At 37.6% G+C, this 17,789-nt stretch overlaps 1 protein-coding gene across 2 annotated transcripts in view; it reads right to left on the bottom strand.

Annotated features, from left to right (window-relative positions):
• epc2 (enhancer of polycomb homolog 2 (Drosophila)) overlaps nucleotides 1-17,789 on the bottom strand; it is a 67,655-nt gene that overhangs the window by 26,802 nt on the left and 23,064 nt on the right. The window contains exons 2-8 of one of the 2 annotated variants that reach the window (XM_073026132.1): nucleotides 11,603-11,762; nucleotides 9,443-9,588; nucleotides 6,187-6,393; nucleotides 5,338-5,486; nucleotides 5,063-5,198; nucleotides 2,145-2,345; nucleotides 1,335-1,424 (exon numbers count right to left, since the gene is read on the bottom strand). In XM_073026132.1, the coding sequence (XP_072882233.1) occupies nucleotides 1,335-1,424; nucleotides 2,145-2,345; nucleotides 5,063-5,198; nucleotides 5,338-5,486; nucleotides 6,187-6,393; nucleotides 9,443-9,588; nucleotides 11,603-11,762 (1,089 nt within the window). The remainder of the gene's footprint in view (nucleotides 1-1,334; nucleotides 1,425-2,144; nucleotides 2,346-5,062; nucleotides 5,199-5,337; nucleotides 5,487-6,186; nucleotides 6,394-9,442; nucleotides 9,589-11,602; nucleotides 11,763-17,789) is intronic. The other variant, XM_073026140.1, reaches the window with a different exon arrangement.

Here is a 17,789-nt window from a genome sequence, read left to right as displayed (position 1 = left end):
ACAGTGAAGTCCTTCTGTTGATCAGTATCAGAAAAACCCAAATTAAATCCACTGTGATTCAATGTTGTAAAACATTAAAACATGAAAACTTCTTGGGGGGGGGAGGTGTTGAACACATTTTATAGGCACTGAAAGATATAGATTTAGGGTAAGAGGCAAGCTATTTTACAGGGGATCTGAGGAGTACTTTTACAAGCCAGAGAGTGACAAGTACCTAGAATGCACTACATCAGAAAGTAGTGAAAAGAACTGCTGACAGCATCAAAGAAGTGTTAAAACAAGGTGGCTATGGGCCAAACGCTGTAAGTTGGGATTCATACTACATGCCCAACAGCACAGACATGGAGAGCTGAATGGCCTGCTTCCATGCAGTCTGAATTTATACATGTACCATTGCTTTCAATAATACAGGCTCAAGTACTTTCCACAATCATCAGAGTAATTGAATCTAGGAGAAAGCCAAGCAACAATCTGGAAAACCTCAGTTATTTCAAAGTTTGAGAAAATATGGGTGTCAATTTGGCTCTACCAAGTTCCTCAAGCATTGCTAATGTTAAAAGGTTATTCTTTTTCCAGCAGCCTTTGGCATTTTAGTTTATAAATAAAAGCAGGCAGAAAAACAATACTTTTGTCTGAAGCTCTCTTCTGTCATTCAAAAACACAGAACTCAAATTGATAAAAGTTCCCTGAAACAGCTATTTCTTCAGCCCCAATTCTGTATTTTTGTTAGTTTCACAATTATGCTTACCGCCAACTCTCTAAAATAATCAAATTTGAAAACAAGAATACAGCAGCTCTACTGAGATTTAATTTCTTTCATATTTTAAAAATCAATGAGAATATGTTTTAAAACAATTTCTATAAAAACTTAAGTGGCATTTCAAATTCTTTTCTCCTTCAACCCATTGTTGAAGAAAAAAATGCATTTAACACATAAATGTAAGGTAATCTAAGATGGAGCCATAGACAAACTATTCCTGCGTGCAACCTCATGCACTTCGCTAAAAGAGACTTGGGAAACAGAACCATCATGATTAGTCCAACACAAGGTCCAAATGAGCAGTATACCTGACTGGTAAACTTGATTAAAAGCAGAGCAGTAATCTGCATGCACCATTCATTCAACACCTCAGTTTTATGCCATGGAAGACTCATTCTCTCATGAGGAAATATATATACAAAATTCCCCAAAATAAACCTAATTTAGCAAAGTGATTTAGAGATTTTGTTTCACATACTTACAAAATTGAAATAACTGAGACAACAGATTAAAATACACAACTTTTGAAAGCTTTGCTTTAAACTCATAAGTTGCGTATGAGACAATTACTTACAGCATAGTACTGGCAACCAGCTTTCCTCTTGAAAGCAAAAAGCCCATCAGGGTCACTGTCTTCCTCAGTCTCTGATACTGGAGAAGGAACCTGTCAAAAACAAAATATGTCAATATTTAAGTTAACATCATTATGTGTGTAGAAATTAATTTTGTTAATAGTTTCAACTTGCAAATTTCCTTCTCTGAAATGAAAGTGCTGCAATTGACAGCTTCAAGACATAGCATATCATTATTCCCTTATAATCATGGCACAATCAGTCATAGGAACAGAATTTGGCCATTTGGCCCACTGAATCTACTTCGCTAATTGATCAGGGCAGAACAGAAATTCATAATCTTATTATTGTGGTTTTTAAGTTACTGGAAAGGAAAACACGTGTGTGTCAGCTGTGGGGTGAGAAGCAGACATTTGAACACACTGTATGCTGTTCTGGTCACTACATTAAAGAACATGGTTGTATGGAATTCATGTGACAGGATTGAAACTTGTCTATAAATAAACACAGAATGCACAACACAGAACCAAGTCCTTCAATCTATGTTATCTGTATTGACTATGATGCCAATCAAAACTAATCCCATCTTTCTGCATGGGGTCAGTATTCCTCCATTACCTGCCTGTTCATATACCCATTTAAACCACTTTACCTGATGCTTAATATTGTAAAAAACATCAATTCTAAAAATTATAGATGCAAGTGAAGTTAACATTATCCCACTCCTGATTTAAAACAGGCTGTGAAGCTCAGGAGAACATCATCTCAATCCTATTTTGAGCTGTTACTTGTTTACTAAAGATTTTCTGTACCTGGGTGTAAGATTCTTCATCAGAACTGAGAAAGTCATACTGCTTAATATCCCTCTTTACGGGTGGCTGTGATTCTGTGCTAGGCTGATGGTGTAGAACAATACACTCTGAAGTTTTATGTTTCTTCTTCACATATTTCTTCTTTACACGAACAGCATCAGTAACTTCCTCTTTAAGTGTCATCAGATGTGGTGCCTGCTGCTTTAAAGGAAACATGGCAAAACTAAATTAAGCAAGTTATTTCCATGTACTGTACACATGTTAAATGTAAACTACAGCAGTTGTTTATTAAAATACTGCGTTCATGTTATCTTTAACCACAGAAATATTATGATGGAAGACTTCGTATCAACAGTCTAGAATCAATATTATTTCTTTATTCTTTTACGCAATAAGTCATAAAGCCCTTTTGCCCAGCCGATCAAGTGTTTTGAAAGATTGAAATACTGAAAAAGTTAGATAAACCAATTTTGGCAAGGATATTATACAAGTAATCTGGTACTGTCTTAAGGACACAAAAGGAGAACTTCTTAAAAACGTTTTTGCCAAGAATAAGTCAGAAAACTTTGAAAACTGGAAACATTATAGTTGGTGCACTTATAAAGCAACTTACGCTTAGTTAACAACGGTGTGAGCAATTCAGGTGAAATAATTTGCAGCAAGAAAAATATTTCATCAAGAGCTGAACTCAGAATACAACTGTGAATATTCAAATTGATAGCTACAAAAGTTTAAAGGTAGGCACAGCATTTCATTACATAGTGCGTGCGGCAAAAAAAAGTGATGACACTGAAGCCATGGCAAAGTTCATTGATGAATTTTCAGTCAGTGGTAATGGAAAATTCATCTCCAAAATGTGTGTAAAATGCTGCTGATAAAGTCTAGTATTAGCATTGTAAGTCACAAAAATCCTTTACACAAAGTGTTCAGGCAGCTCAAACAGGGATAAAGGATTCTCAGGGTAGACTCAAATCTCGACTGCAGCTGGATATACATGGACAAGCTATTGTAAGTCAGTAAAAATGTGCCTGAGAGCCTTTAAAAGAGCATCATTTTTTCTCCCATTACCAAACAAGAAAGTGTGGATAAAAATGAAATCATGCCTTGAATCATTTGAAAATTATTTTCAATTGGAAACTGTTGGCCTCAAGTTCAAATTCATTTATTGTCATTCAACTGTACACATGTATACCACCAAATGAAACAATGTTCCTCCGGTCCAAGGTGCAGAATACATATAACTCACACACAACACATACAAGTAATATTACCACAAATAAATTAACAAATGATAAGGTGCATATACAAGTTAAAAAGTAAACAGTATACTGCTACTTGCACTGTGAGAACTGTGTGGTGACAGGGAGTTCAGTCGTCTTATGACCTGAGGAAGAAGCTGTTTCTAATGCTATGGACCTGGTAGTAGGGAATCATAAGATTGCTGGATGAATGGGAGCTATCACTGACAATGCTAATGCCCTGTGTACACCACTGATAATAACTATCTGGGAAGGATGGAAGAGAGACCTCGATGACCCTCTCAGCAGACCATGCAATCCTTTGTAGGGACTTGCAGTCAGATGCCTTGCAATCCACAGTGCAGAATACTATGCTTTTACTCAGCCAACTCTCTAAAGCAAATCTTTTAGTTTAAGGTAATGCTAGTAGGTTGTGCACTTCTGATTCAGCCCTTTGACCAGAGCATATTGCAGTTGCAGAAAAGCAAATACAGAGTTCATACATCATTTGTGTGTTGTAGTTAAAAATGAGAAGCCTGCTGTTTCATTCTTAAAGAAGTTAACCTAAAGAATGCCACCTATTCACTTGTATCAACCTGGGATATAAAGCTGAACAAAGAACGTTGCTGGTACAAACTGTAACTAACCTTAACGCTTGAGGAAGAGAAAGACAAAGATCCTAACCTCATTGGATTTAGAGCTTCTAGTAAAAAGAAAATTACTCAAGAATTGGTGGAGTATGCCAAAAGTATGAGTGACCCAAAGCGTCTTGAGGTGTGACAGAAGAAATTCTAGGAGTGGATGAATGTCAATGATGAAGTGGCAATTGCTTATTATCCTCTGATAGAGAGATTATGGAAATGGTTCAGCAAAGTGAGAAGCAAGAAGAAAATGAAGTAAACTGAAAGAATTTATATGGAAGCCTGTATTTAGTTGACTGAAACCTTGATTACAGGACTGGAACAAATTGGTCCTTACTACAAAACTAGAGATCGTTTTGTTGATTTTAACAAATTAAAGAGAAAATACAGTACATAAAGCAAGCTACTTTGGAACAGTAGAGAAGACTTTCCTCCACCACCTCTTCTAATGATGTACAGGTATCTGATAACCCTGACACAATGTGGGTTTGCTTTAACCATTGGGACAAAAAGAGGTTGATGTACGGCAGAATTAAAAGTAAATTTAGTTTTCTGTTTTAATCTTTTCAACAGCTTTAAAATCAAAGCTTTATTCTACCTTTTGGGTCAAAGCAGAGTTAATTGGAAAGTTTATGGTTTTAGGTATACATTTACACAGAAAATTTCTGTGGTCTGGCATCAGTCAGGTCCCAAAGGTACTGGAACTAAAGTATTAACCTACATTTCATTTTCTTTAGTATAGGTTGAAGACCAGCCCAACTCTGAAAAATATAGTGAAGCTGATTAAACACTGTTTCCAAACAATCTGCTTAATTTTAAGGTAATAACTGAACACATCATTGCTTCTATATAACATCTGTGACCTCACTAACTGGAAAATTACAAGTTGGTTCCAAGTTAAAAAATGTCCCAAATTTTGGATATAGATTTGATCAATAAAATATAAACAAAAATGTTCAATACAAATATTTCAGTAGCAATTAATGCAAACTCAAATGTTGAATCCACAAGGAAATATTTGACAAGGTTTTGTTTTTACCTTAACAATTTTGTTTTCTGGTGCTTTGTAATGATTGCCGTTGTGAAGAGATGCTGGAGTGTTGGAGACTACCTTTTCTTGTTTCAGAGTCTTCAGCTCACTCATAACTTCTCCACCAAAGTCGCCCATGTGGTACCTATTTAAACAGGATAACTTCAGCATCTCCTACCATTTTAAGCTGCTTTTGTACAGTAATCAACCAGTAAATCAGAATTCAAATCAGACAGTGACTATGGCAACATTTATGTAAGCATAATAAATTCTCATGATCATACCTCTTTTCAACCACACCCAGAGTAAGATGAAGCAAATCCCTTTTGGTTTTTTCCCGCCTTTTAATCATTTCTAGGATGGTAACTGCCCGACTGAACTCTCTACGCAGCTTCAACATTTTCTCATATGAAGCTTCGTCATTTTTACGATTCTGTGAACAAATTAAAACCATTAGTTTTATACGAGCCATCACATTTTACCAGAAACAAAAGACAAACGTTTTCACTCATGTTTTTTTCCATTCGATTATAATGCAATAAAAAAAATCCCAATGAAACGAAAGCTTACAAGTCACTTTGTATTTATTCTAGTTGCTTCTTAAATACTGTGACAGTACTTGCCTCTAGCACATTCTCAGGCAGCGCATTACAAATGCCAATCATTCTGTGTGAGGAAACAATTCCCCCCCCCTTCAGTGTTGCTTTAAACCTCCAAACCCTCACTTTATATCTAAGCACTCTTGTTTTATATACTCCAACTAAAGGAAAAGATTCTAATAATTTTGTATAACTCTTCAGCTGCCTCTTTTTTTGTACCATCCTTCAGACTCCACTATTCCAGGGAAAAAACAAGTTATCCTTCCACCTGAAAAATTACAATCCAGGTAGCATTCTTGTGAATTGTCTCTGTGCCCTCTCAATTGCAATCACATCCTTCCAAAGATGTTATACATACTACACCAGCTGTGGCCTAACCAGTGCTTTGGCATACTCCAGTAAGACAATTACAAATGGATGCATAAAGGTAGCTAGGCAACGACATCATCTCCTTTCCATTTATGCAGGAATAGTCCTCAATTCCAAAGAAACCAGTAGTTTATGCTGCATGAATGAGCAACACAATATGCTCACCTTCCTGGTCTGCATCTTCTCCGTTCTCCTCCGAAAAGCAACGTATGGATCATTGTTAGTGGAACCATCTCTTTTCTCCTGTTTAACCCAGGGGATAAGAGAGGGTGCCCTACAGTTTTTGCGCTTCCTTGCCCAGTAATCATGGACTGCTTTTATTAGGTAGTCATCTTCCTTCAAAAGCAGTTTGGCCTCTTGAATAGATACAAGCTGAAAAATAAAGTAATAAAAATAATTTAATGAATCTACTAGCAGAAATTGATGAGATTACAGTTTATGATTTCTTTGCTTATCTATTGAAACAAATACAACTCTAGACTATGTCAATATTAATCTTAATATTGAGACACCACTTTACCATACCAATATATTTTAATTTCAACCACAAAGAATAGATTATCACAATACTCCCTCATTTTACAACTTCCACACCAGCCATCATCGTGGCCTGCACATGTACAGTTTAGATGTTTTTAAAATAAGATTCATACATTTTAGAAAAATTTTGAAATGAATCAAATTATTTTACTTAACTTGATCATTTCAACCATCTGATATTTGACACATGTAGGTTATTACTGGTCTCATTTTGCAACACAGATCAAGTTTGAAATTGGTAATAGCAAAGCCTCAGAATCAGGTTTAATATCACTGGCATACATTAAGAAATATGTTGTTCTGCAGCAGCAGTACATTGTAACACATAACAAAAACTGTATATTACAAATATATTTTTTAAAAATCAAATTAAATAAGTAGTGCAAATAGAGAATAGAGTGTGAAAATAAATACTGGGTTGTTCATAGGTTCATTAACCATTCAGAAATTTGATGGTGGAGGGGAAGAAGCTGCTCCTGAAACATTGAATGTGTGTCTTCAGGTTCCTGTACCTTCTCCTTGATGTTAACAATGAGAAGAGGGCATGTCCTTGCTGATGGAAGTCCTCAATGATGGATGCCACCTTTTTTGGGGCACCACCTTTCAAATATGTCCTGGATGCCAGGGAGGCTAGTGCCCATGATGTAGCTCACAGAGTTTACAACTTATTGCACCCTTTTCCGATCCTGTGCAGTGGCTGTTCCATACCAGATGGAAATACCAGTTAGAATGCTCACCATGGTACACTTGTAGAAATTTGCTAGTGTCTTTCGTGACACACAAATTCTCCTCAAATTCCTAATGAAATATAGCCACTGTCATTGTTTCTTCGTAACTGCATCATTATGTCAGGTCCAGATCTTCAGAGCTGCTGACACCCAGGAACGTGAAACTGCTCACCCTTTCCACTGCTGATCCCTTGATGAGGACTAGTGTGTGTTTCCTCAACTTCCCTTTCCTGAGGTCCACAATCAATTCCTTGGACTTACTGACGTCGAATGCAAGGATGTTGCTGTGACACCATTCAACCAGCTGATCTGTCTCGCTCTTATATGCCTCATCACCATCTGAAATTCTGCCAACAATAGTTGTAATTGGCAAATTTATAGATTGTGTTTGAGCTGTGTATAGCCACAATTGCAGCTGTGGAGATAGTAGAGCAGTGGGCTAAACACACATCCTTGAGGTAAGTCAGTATTGATTGCCAGTGAGGATATGTTATTTCCAATTCACACAGACTGTGGACTCCTGGTGAGGAAGGCAAGGACCCAGTTACAGAGGGAGATACAGAGGCCCAGGGTTTGGAACTTGATTGGAACGGAGGGTAGGACTATGTTGAATGCTGAGCTATGATGAATAAACAGCAACCTGACATAGGTATTATCATTGTCCCAATGATCCAAGGCCAAGTGGAGAGCCAGTGAGATTGTATCCGCTGTAGACCTATTGTCTAAAAGCAAATTACAGCAGATAAAAATCCTTTCTTAGTCAGGAGTTGATTCTAGCCACAACTAACCTCTCAAACACTTCATCACAGTAGAAGTGAGTGTCACTGACAATAGTCATTCAAGCAACTCACCCTGTCCTTCTTAGACACTGGTATGATTTGCACCCTTATGAAGCAGGTGGAAATCTCTGTTTGCAGCAGTGAGTGATTGAAGTTACTCCTAAACATTCTTTCCAGTTGGTTGGCACAGGTTTTCAGAGCCCTACCAGATATGCCATCTGGGACGATACCTTGTGAGGACTCTTGAAAGATGTCCTGATGTAGGTCTCCGAGACAGATCATAGGGTCACCAGATGCTGCTGGGATTTGCTAAACTGTAGTTTTATTCCCCCTTTCAAAGCGTGCATATAAGGCATTGAGCTCATCTGGGAGTGAGGCATCTCAGCCATTCATGGTGTTCAGTTTCACTTTGGTAGAAAGTAATGCCCTGAAAATCCTGCCAGAGTTGACATGAACCAACTTTGTCTCTAATGTCAATTGGAATTGTTTCTTCCACCCCCACGACCATAGGTTGTACCTGGACATTTTGTATAGTTCTGTATCACCAGTCTTGAACGTCACTTCTAACCTTTAGCAGACTGCAAATCTCCTGGTTCATTCAAGGCTTTTGGTTTGGTTATGTCCGGTATGTTCCCGATGGCAGACACTCATCCACATGGGTCATGATGAAATCGGGACAACTGTGGAGTATTCATTCAGGCCCAAAAGGTGAATCTCTGAATATTGCCCAGTCCACTGACTAAAACAATCTTGTAAGCTCTCCTCCACCTCCCCTGAACATACTCCATTGGTTCTCACCACTGGTGCTGCAGTCTTTAGTCTCTGCCTCTACGTTAAGAGAAGTAAAGCCTGGTGATCAGACTTTCCAAAGTGTGGGTGTGGAATGGCACAGTAAGTGCTCCTGATGATGCTACAACAATGGTCAATTGTGTTGGCTCCTCTGGTTCCACAGGTGATAGTTTTTTTTTGGAGTACTTCTTCAAGCTGGCCTGGTTGAAATCTCCCACAAAAATCACAGTGCACAGATAATTACATTGCTCAGCTCCTCCAGTACTTGTCTGATGTTGGCCTGAGATGGAATGTACACTACTACCTGTATGACGGCATGTGGGCCATGAAGCCTGCCAGTTTGGCTTTAACTGTTTATTCACTAGCATCACAAAACACACTCTCCAAGAATTACTTAACAGGGCATAGCAAGAAATTCTAGATTTCTAGAAAAATAGCTAGAAATGGTATAAACACAGATGGGGCAAGTAGCAGGACATACTGAGAAACCATACAGCTGCCAGGTATGGCACTAAATAATTTAAAATTAAGATAACAATACAAAATCTGTACCATTACTCAATAATAAATGATGCAGCGCTGTACCTGATTTCCACTAGCCTTTTCCAATCGGTCAAACATTTCTTCAAACTGTAATGGTTTAATCTCTACTTTTCTATTCAGACGATTGAACAAGATCTCATCTTCAGAATCCATGTCATAATCAGGTTGTTCACTATCTAAATTAATAGCTAAAAAAAACGTTTTTTTAAAATCTTCATATTTAAAAATATTTTAAAACCAATTCAAGCCATTTAATAAGAAACAAAATTTGCTAACAAGAATTACACAAACTCACTAATTTCGTAATATTTACATTAAAACCTCTCCTTATATTTAAAGGCCAGGATATAATCAATGAACTACATCGACCCCAATGGATTACGGGGGGGAGGGGGGGGGGCAGAAGAAAGGAAACTACAAGCCTATTAGTCATGCCTCAGTGGCTGGAGTCGATTATTAAGGATGATGTCTCAAAGTACTTGGAAGCACATGATAAAATAGGCCATAGGCATGGTGCCCTCAAGGGAAAATCTTGCCCGACGGATCTATTGGAATTCTTTGAAGTCACAAGCAAAGAGAAAACTGGCTGATGTTATATACTTGGATTTTCAGGCCACTGACAAGGTGCCACACAAGGCTACTTAACAAGCCAAGAGCCCATGGTATTACAGGAAAGATTTTACCATGGATTAATCAGTGGCTGACTGGCAAGAGGCAAAGAGTTGGAATAAAGGGAGTCTTTTCTGACTAGCTGCTGGTGACTAGTGGTGTTCCACAGGGACCAATACTTGGAATTGATGGCTTTGTTGCAAAGTTTGCAGGTGATATGAAGATAGCTGGAGGGGCAGGTAGTTTTGAAGAAGTAGGCTACAGAACAACTTAGACAACTCAGGACAATGGGCAAAAAAATGGCAGATGGAATAGTATTGGGAAGTGTATGGTCATGCACTTTGGTAGAAAAAATGATAGGGTTGACTATTTTCTAAATGGAGAGAAAATACAAAATATCGAGGTACAAAGGAACTTGGCAGTCCTTGTAGAGGATTCCCTAAAAGTTAATTTGAATATGTGGTGAGGAAGGCAAATGCAATGTTAGCATTCATTTCAAGAAGACAAGAATATAAAAGCAAGAACGTAATGTTGAAACTTTATAAAGCACTTTCGAGGCCTCACTTAAGAGTATTGTGATCAGATTTTGGGCCCTTATCTTAGAAAGGATGTGCTGAAACTGGAAAGGGTTCAAAGGAGGTTCATGAAAATGATTCCCCGATTGAATGGTTTGATATGTGGCTGTATTCACTAGAATTCAGAAGAATGAGGAGTGACCTCATTGAAGCCTAGTGAATGGTGGAAGACCTTGATACAGTGGATGTAGAGGGGACATGTGGTGGGAGAGTCTAAGACCAGAAAAGGCTGCCTCAGAAGAGAGGAGAGACCTTTCAGAACGAAGATGAGAAGGAATTTCTTTAGCCAGTGGGTGGTATATCCGTGGATAAAGTTGATAGATTCTTGACTGGTCAGGGCATGAAGGGATACAGGGAGAAGGCAGGAGACTGGGGCTGTGAGGAAAATTGGATCAACCATGATGAAATGGTAGAACAGACTGAATGGGCCGAATGACCTAATTCTGCTTCTGTATCTTATGGTTTTATGGACTAAGCTAAACCATATCTCTTACAGTTTTACATTTTTAAATTTCACTGCACTGATTCCTTCTAAAATCAGATATGCAAACAGATACTGCAGATTATTGAAATCTTGGGAGTATCATATGACATTCCCACAATTATATGTTTGAATCTATATTTCAGAGAGAGGCTGAAATAACACTAAATTTTAAGAAACTGCAAACACCTCACTCTAAGCTTTGCTTTGCTACAGTACAGTTAGAAAAATAAAAATAAAATTTGAAGCAATTTAATTCCTCATACAAATGTGCAAAATTTTCCCCATTTGAAACACATTAATGAATACTTCCATGACAAAATTAATATAATCATGAACTTGAAAAGTTTAAAATGGGATATAATTTTAAAGCATACAAATATATTGTTTACCATCCCACTGAATGTTATGTAAAATTATGATCATAGAAAACAATACCTCTTGTATATCAAAATCAGATCTTAACTGTTCCAGAGCTTCAAAACACTACTGGTGAGGATGACTTGTCAATCATGAAATAATATGATTACGACTTACGTTGAATATGAATGAGTTGCTTAGGAACCCGAAATTCACCCCTGTATAGACGATCATAGTAAGCGACATTACTCTCTGCTTCAGGCACTGGAATAACCATATTCTCCCTTTTTTCTCTGAAGACCTGCTGGGCTGAAATTGCTCTCTGCAAATGATGTTCCTAAAAAAAAAGTTAATTATTTTATAGCAAGGAAAAGAAATGTAGGGTTACCCAAAAAATGAGTAGCAGAAAACTATAAAATTATAAATGACATCCTTAGCGTATTGCAATGTCGCACAACTCTAATAGGCAATTACAAACGGCATTTCCTAGCTAGGAATGAAGAGTAGAGAAAAAAACTCATATCCTATCGTCCTCAAAGTGTATACACATGCACATGCAGACATCTGGAGTGATGAAGATTTGGAATTATTATAATAACCTATTTTAAAACAGCTAGATAAATTATGGGCACATTCCTGAAAAGCACGCTTAACTGTCACAAAATAATTATGCAGCCTTTGTAAACACATCGCAGCGCAAATCACCTTCAGGAAAGGGAAGAAGAAAATTGAATTTTCCGATATGTACGCAATACAAGAAAAGTTTGGGAAGTGGAGGCCAACACTTAAGTAGCATTCCTGTACAATTCAGCCTGCAATGGACATGAATGCTATCAATTTCATTCAAGACAATCAAATCATTCATTATTACCATTCTCTTAAGACAACATCAAGTTTATGCACAAGCTGCCTTCTCACCTTTTGGTGCACAAAGATAAAAATGTAGCAGAGTTAACGTTCCAAAGAATGGAAAAGGTTCTGAAATACTGTCGACAACAGAGCTGAAGCTTATTACTTAAGTAGACATAAAGTCCTTCAGTTACCTCTTTTTCTGTTTAGTCTCTGCTTCATTTGTATGGGGTTGATTGTACAGAAAACTGGATCAGGACCAACTAATGAAGAGAATAGTGGGGTACGAAGCACTTTGAATACAAGTCTAAAAATGCCCAATTGTACAGGACTCCTGGTTGACTGTCAAAAGACAGAATACAACATGGGTTGAGTCACATCATTGATGAGAATGTGGCAAAAGGATCAGTTATGATCGCTGAAGAGAGCACAAGCGAATAGGCCTTCCTTTTAAAACACTTGGCAGAGGTGGAGGCAAAATGTAGTAGTATTTGCTGTACAAACAAAAGTAAGTAGCTAACTCATCTGCAGTGAAAACAAGGATCACCTCATGGGCATACATAAAAGATGTTTCATATTACTTAAATCAGCACGTGAAAGCTCCCCCCCCCCCCCCCAACAATAGCACGTTTATCTAGAAATTAGATTATTTACTTATGTACTTCAATGTTATTAGTGGGACTTCACTCTCTGCAAAATCTAGGCTGTTGTCTGAGGTACTACTGACATTACCTCAGTGATAATAACTCAAAGCTATTTGATTCTCCAAAGCTTTTTGAAGCATCTTACTATTATGAATATCTTTACTTTTCAACCCTATTGCAAATCTTATCCAAGAGCTTTGATGTACAATGTAAATCCAATGAAACGGATATACCAAAGTCAGAAAAACGCCAAAGTCTCATGAAATTTGCTGCTTCATTTTGCAGGTGGGAGCTGTAGTTATGTAATTAGTGAATGCTATTCCAGTGATATTTTATTTGGTAGATATGTACAAGTCACTGGAAGTCCTCTCAGTAACTATTCCCCACAACGTCACACCACTCTTTTCCAACTTCAGAAAACTGCATTGTATCTAATTCAATCAGTATCTTTGCTTATGGCAGCAATTTGATAAACAGGATAATTTAAAAAGGGAGTCTAAATTATTGGGTTTCAACTGTACCTGAAATTTGAAAGGTGTTTCCTAGCTCGTGTGCTGTGAAAGGATTGGCTTGAAAGCAGCTCATAAGCACCAGAGCACCAAAAGGTCCCACATAATTGTCTTTTATAATATAAACTGAGCAGCCCTGTAAAATGGGAAGTAAACAGGCAAAGTGAATGATTACAAGGTGGCAGCCCAAATATGTGAGGTAAAAGTTTTGCATCTAATGCACATCCATAGCATCCCACTTTCTAAAGTCAGATATTCACAAATCTACACCAACCTTTACCTCAAGGTAAAGCTTTTTAATACTTTGTTCACGAGAAGTTAAACAAACTTTATTCTTTATCATTCAAGTGCGCGTTTTCTAGTGTTATCACAGAATATGATCATATTACAAAAATGTCTAACAAAGGTTTTCTTGGGATACTAATGAGGTCCTAGAACCCTCATCTTACTCTTGAATATAAAGAATTTCTCTTTACAGAAGCAGAATGAGGCAAGAGAAAGATGGGGGAGGGGAGAAGAAAAGATAAAGGAGAGAAAACAGGAATGTTATATAAAAAAAGGAGAGGGATTGAAATTCAATTAAAGCCCATGATTCTAATCATCTAGATACCATCTTAGCATATCACTTTTACATAATGAGGAACTGCCAGGAATTATACAAACACAGCTAATTATATTTTGTTATTAATTTTCAAAAATATGGCTTAAAACCATGAGAAAACTAAGTTTTGCCTTGCATACAATTACACAGCTAAATTGTGGAATCTGCAGATTATACACTGCTCCTGCAAAACTGCAACAAACAAAGCGAATGGCAAAAAGAAAATCTCAATTACTTAAGCATTTTATTCCACTAGCACCAAAACAAAATTAGGTTGCCAATTTTTATGATGTGCATAGATGGTGCTCATGAAATCATTCTAAGTTAATCTATAGTATGGACCAGACTACGTTGATCTGGTCTCCACATTTGGAACAACTGCCTGCAGTCTCGCCACTTTATAACTACCTAGTCTTGATGAAGAAAATGCAATTTGATGACCTGAAGCCTTCTGGATGGCGATAGCACCCCAGCAGCATTCTGATTGTACCCAACCTCACATAGCTGCTCTGAGAACTGAGCAGCTAAAAGCAGCAGCAATGTTAGCCAGCTGTAAAATTCTGAGGGAATTCTCATGAACAGTAAATTTAAATGAAATAATATTGATATTTGTGTAAGTATTTAAACAAAATTTAAAACATTATGGTGAGGCAAAATAAGTTGAGAACAGTCCTCATCAAAATAGGGGTTTTAATCATGAGCCAGGTCAAATATATTGGTTTCAAGGTCTTACATATTTGACTTGCATAAAATTCTCAGACTTGTTGATGGTGAAACCAGTTAAGCCTGGCCTATTATTTTCCCTTGTATGCCCTGCCCTTTGCACATAAAATTAATGTTCAAAAATGTTTCCCATTTAAGTTTTCAAAAAGGATCAATTTCTTGTAATGTAGAAATGAAGTATTTTGCCTTCTTCACTAATATCAATTTACAGTACCAAGATTTTCCCTATCATTTTTTAAGTTTGTAATACCTTTCTGCCTTTTCTTTTCAATGAAACACAATACTTTTTCATAAACGTTCTCTTCATAAGGGCAACTCTAATAGTAAGCCCTACTCCAAGTTTCTTCTGTAGTTTTTAATCTTAGCAAGTGTTTAAAAGAGTTTGTTGTCCTGACATTGATCGGATTATATCCTCTGCCACATTCATAGCTCACATTATCCTTTCAAGTATTAACCTTCGCAAATCTTATATTCCTTTCAAAAGCACAAGGTACATTTCCATTCCTACCTTCGTTCCTCTCTTTTGTTCCTTTGCTCCCCTTACCCCACCACTAACTACACCATGTGAGAAAAAAAGGTAACCATTTTGTAACGGACAAAGTAGTATTAGTTAAAGGGTTTTTAAAAAAGGGTTTTTAAAAAAATAAAAGTAGCAAGCAGCGACATTCAGTAAAGTAAAATTTTTGTTTCGCTAACATATATTTGAAATACACCCAGGGTGTAAAAATATACATGCCAAAATTGGAGTGTGGACTTCTGTTCCCACATGAAGAAAAATAACTATGCGTGGGTCAGCAATGGACAAAGACTAAGCCAACCTTTCATTAACCACTAGCTAAATTCCACTCCCCAACCCTTACTCTGACAACCACGTTCCATATTGCCATAAATTAGACCCAAATCCCAGTCACAACCCTACCATATCACCCCCTTCCAAAAACTTAGATGCCATTGCCCTTGATATTCATAAGATCATAAGACATAGGAGCAGAATTAGGCCATTCAGCACACTAAACCTGCTCTGCCATTCCATCATGGCTGATTTATTATACCTCTCAACCCCATTCTCTTGCTTTCTCCACGTAACTTTTGACTGCCTTACTAATCAAGAGCCTATCAACTTTCGTTTTAAATATACCCAATGATTTGGATTCCACAGCAATCTGTGACAATGAATTGCAAAGACGCACCACCGTCTGACAAAGGCAATTCCTCACTTTGTTCTAAAGGAGCATCCCTCTATTCTGAGGTTATGCCCTGTTCCTAGACTTCCCCACAATACAAAACATCCACTTCACATCCACTCTGTCTAGGCCTTTCAGTATTCGAAATATTTCAATGAAACTCCCTCGTCCATTCTTCTAGATTCCAGCAAATGCAGACCCAAAGCCATCAAATGCTCTTCATACTTTACCCCTTTTATTCCTGGAAGTATTTGAGCAAACCTTCTCTGGACCCTTTCCAATACCAGCACATCCGTTCTTAGTTAATAGGCCCAAAACTGCTTACTGGATTCTGTGCAGTCTGATCAATGCCTTTTAAAGTCTCAGCACTACAACCTTGCTTTTATATTCGCGTCCCCTCTAAATGAATGCTAACATTGCATTTGTCTTCCTTATCACTGATAATCAATCCACAAGATTACCTTTAGGGAATCCTGTACAAGGACTCCCATGTCCCTTTGCACCCCTGATTTCTGAGTTTTTTGCCTGTTTTGAAAATAGTCTACACCTTTATTACTTATACCAAAGTGCATGAACATACACTTCCTGACACAATATTCCATTTGCCACTTCTTTGCACATCCCCCCTAATCTGTCTAAATCCTTCTGCAGACTTCATGCTTCCTCAACACGACTGGCCCCTCCACCTATCTTCCTATCATCCGCAAACTTGGCCACAAAGCCATCAATTAAGACATCTAAATTATCGCCATATAACATGAAAAGCAGCCGTCCCAACACAGACATATGCAGAACACCACTAGTCACCGGCAGCCAAACAGAAAAGGTCCCCTTTATTCCCACTCCTGCTGATTTTCTATCCATGTTAGACTGTTCAATGAGATTTACCATCCTAACCACAACTCTACTCCAATGATTTCCGGTTTACCAGATTTCCTTTATAACTTCTTCCAGAAAAAGAAATCTGTCTGCATTGTGTGGAAGGCATTCTGCATAATTCTTTGGCCTATTGTTCAACAGAACTTAGCTCCCGGGGGTAGACAGGAGTTGGTCTAATTTTGCTTAATGTACTGCTTTAGATAATGACGAATTTCTATGCCTGAAGCAAAATAGAGCAAAAGAAAAGGGAAATCCCATGGACAGTGATGAAATTGCAGAGATAGTGAAATAAGACAAAAGTTCCTAGTTTGCACAGAAGAGGATCACATTGCTGCACAAAATATCCAGTGAGCAAAAGAATATGCTTAGCAGGACAGACAATACACAAATGAGGAGGAAAGATTTTGATTCCACTCAAAGCAAAAAACAGATAGCAAAATAGGTAACTCCATAAAGGAGATAAGAGCATTAGGAGTTGTACGTTTATGACCCGCAATCAATGCTGGTAATAGTATGAATTAGAAATCAGAAATGCATGCAATTAAGTCAAGAAGGGCTTTTATCCTCACATGAATCAAACCACATTAGCCACAATAGAGTGGAGGATAAATTCATCTAGTGCATGAGATAACTTAAGACACAAGTACACTGAGGAGCTAAAGTGGGAATAAACTACCTTGAATCCAATCAGCTTGAAGGGAAGAGTTACCATCATGACAGCATTTTATATTAACGGAAAAACATCTAACTTAATCTGATACTAAGGTTTTAAATCTGAATAAAACAGTAAAAGGCACAAGGGAAAGTTGTCTATTGGTGGGTTAGTTAGCAACATTAAGAAGGTGTAAAAGTAAAAATTTCAATACTAACATGCAAGGTAATAATGTAAGCAACATACACAAAATGCTGGTGGAACGCAGCAGGCCAGGCAACATCTATAGGAAGTATAGTCGACGTTTCGGGTCGAGACCCTTC

The sequence above is a fragment of the Hemitrygon akajei genome, chromosome 2 (assembly GCF_048418815.1).
Source record: "Hemitrygon akajei chromosome 2, sHemAka1.3, whole genome shotgun sequence".
Taxonomy (NCBI): domain Eukaryota; kingdom Metazoa; phylum Chordata; class Chondrichthyes; order Myliobatiformes; family Dasyatidae; genus Hemitrygon; species Hemitrygon akajei.
The sequence above is the reverse complement of the archived record's forward strand: the minus strand, read 5'-3'. Positions and strand labels throughout refer to the sequence as shown.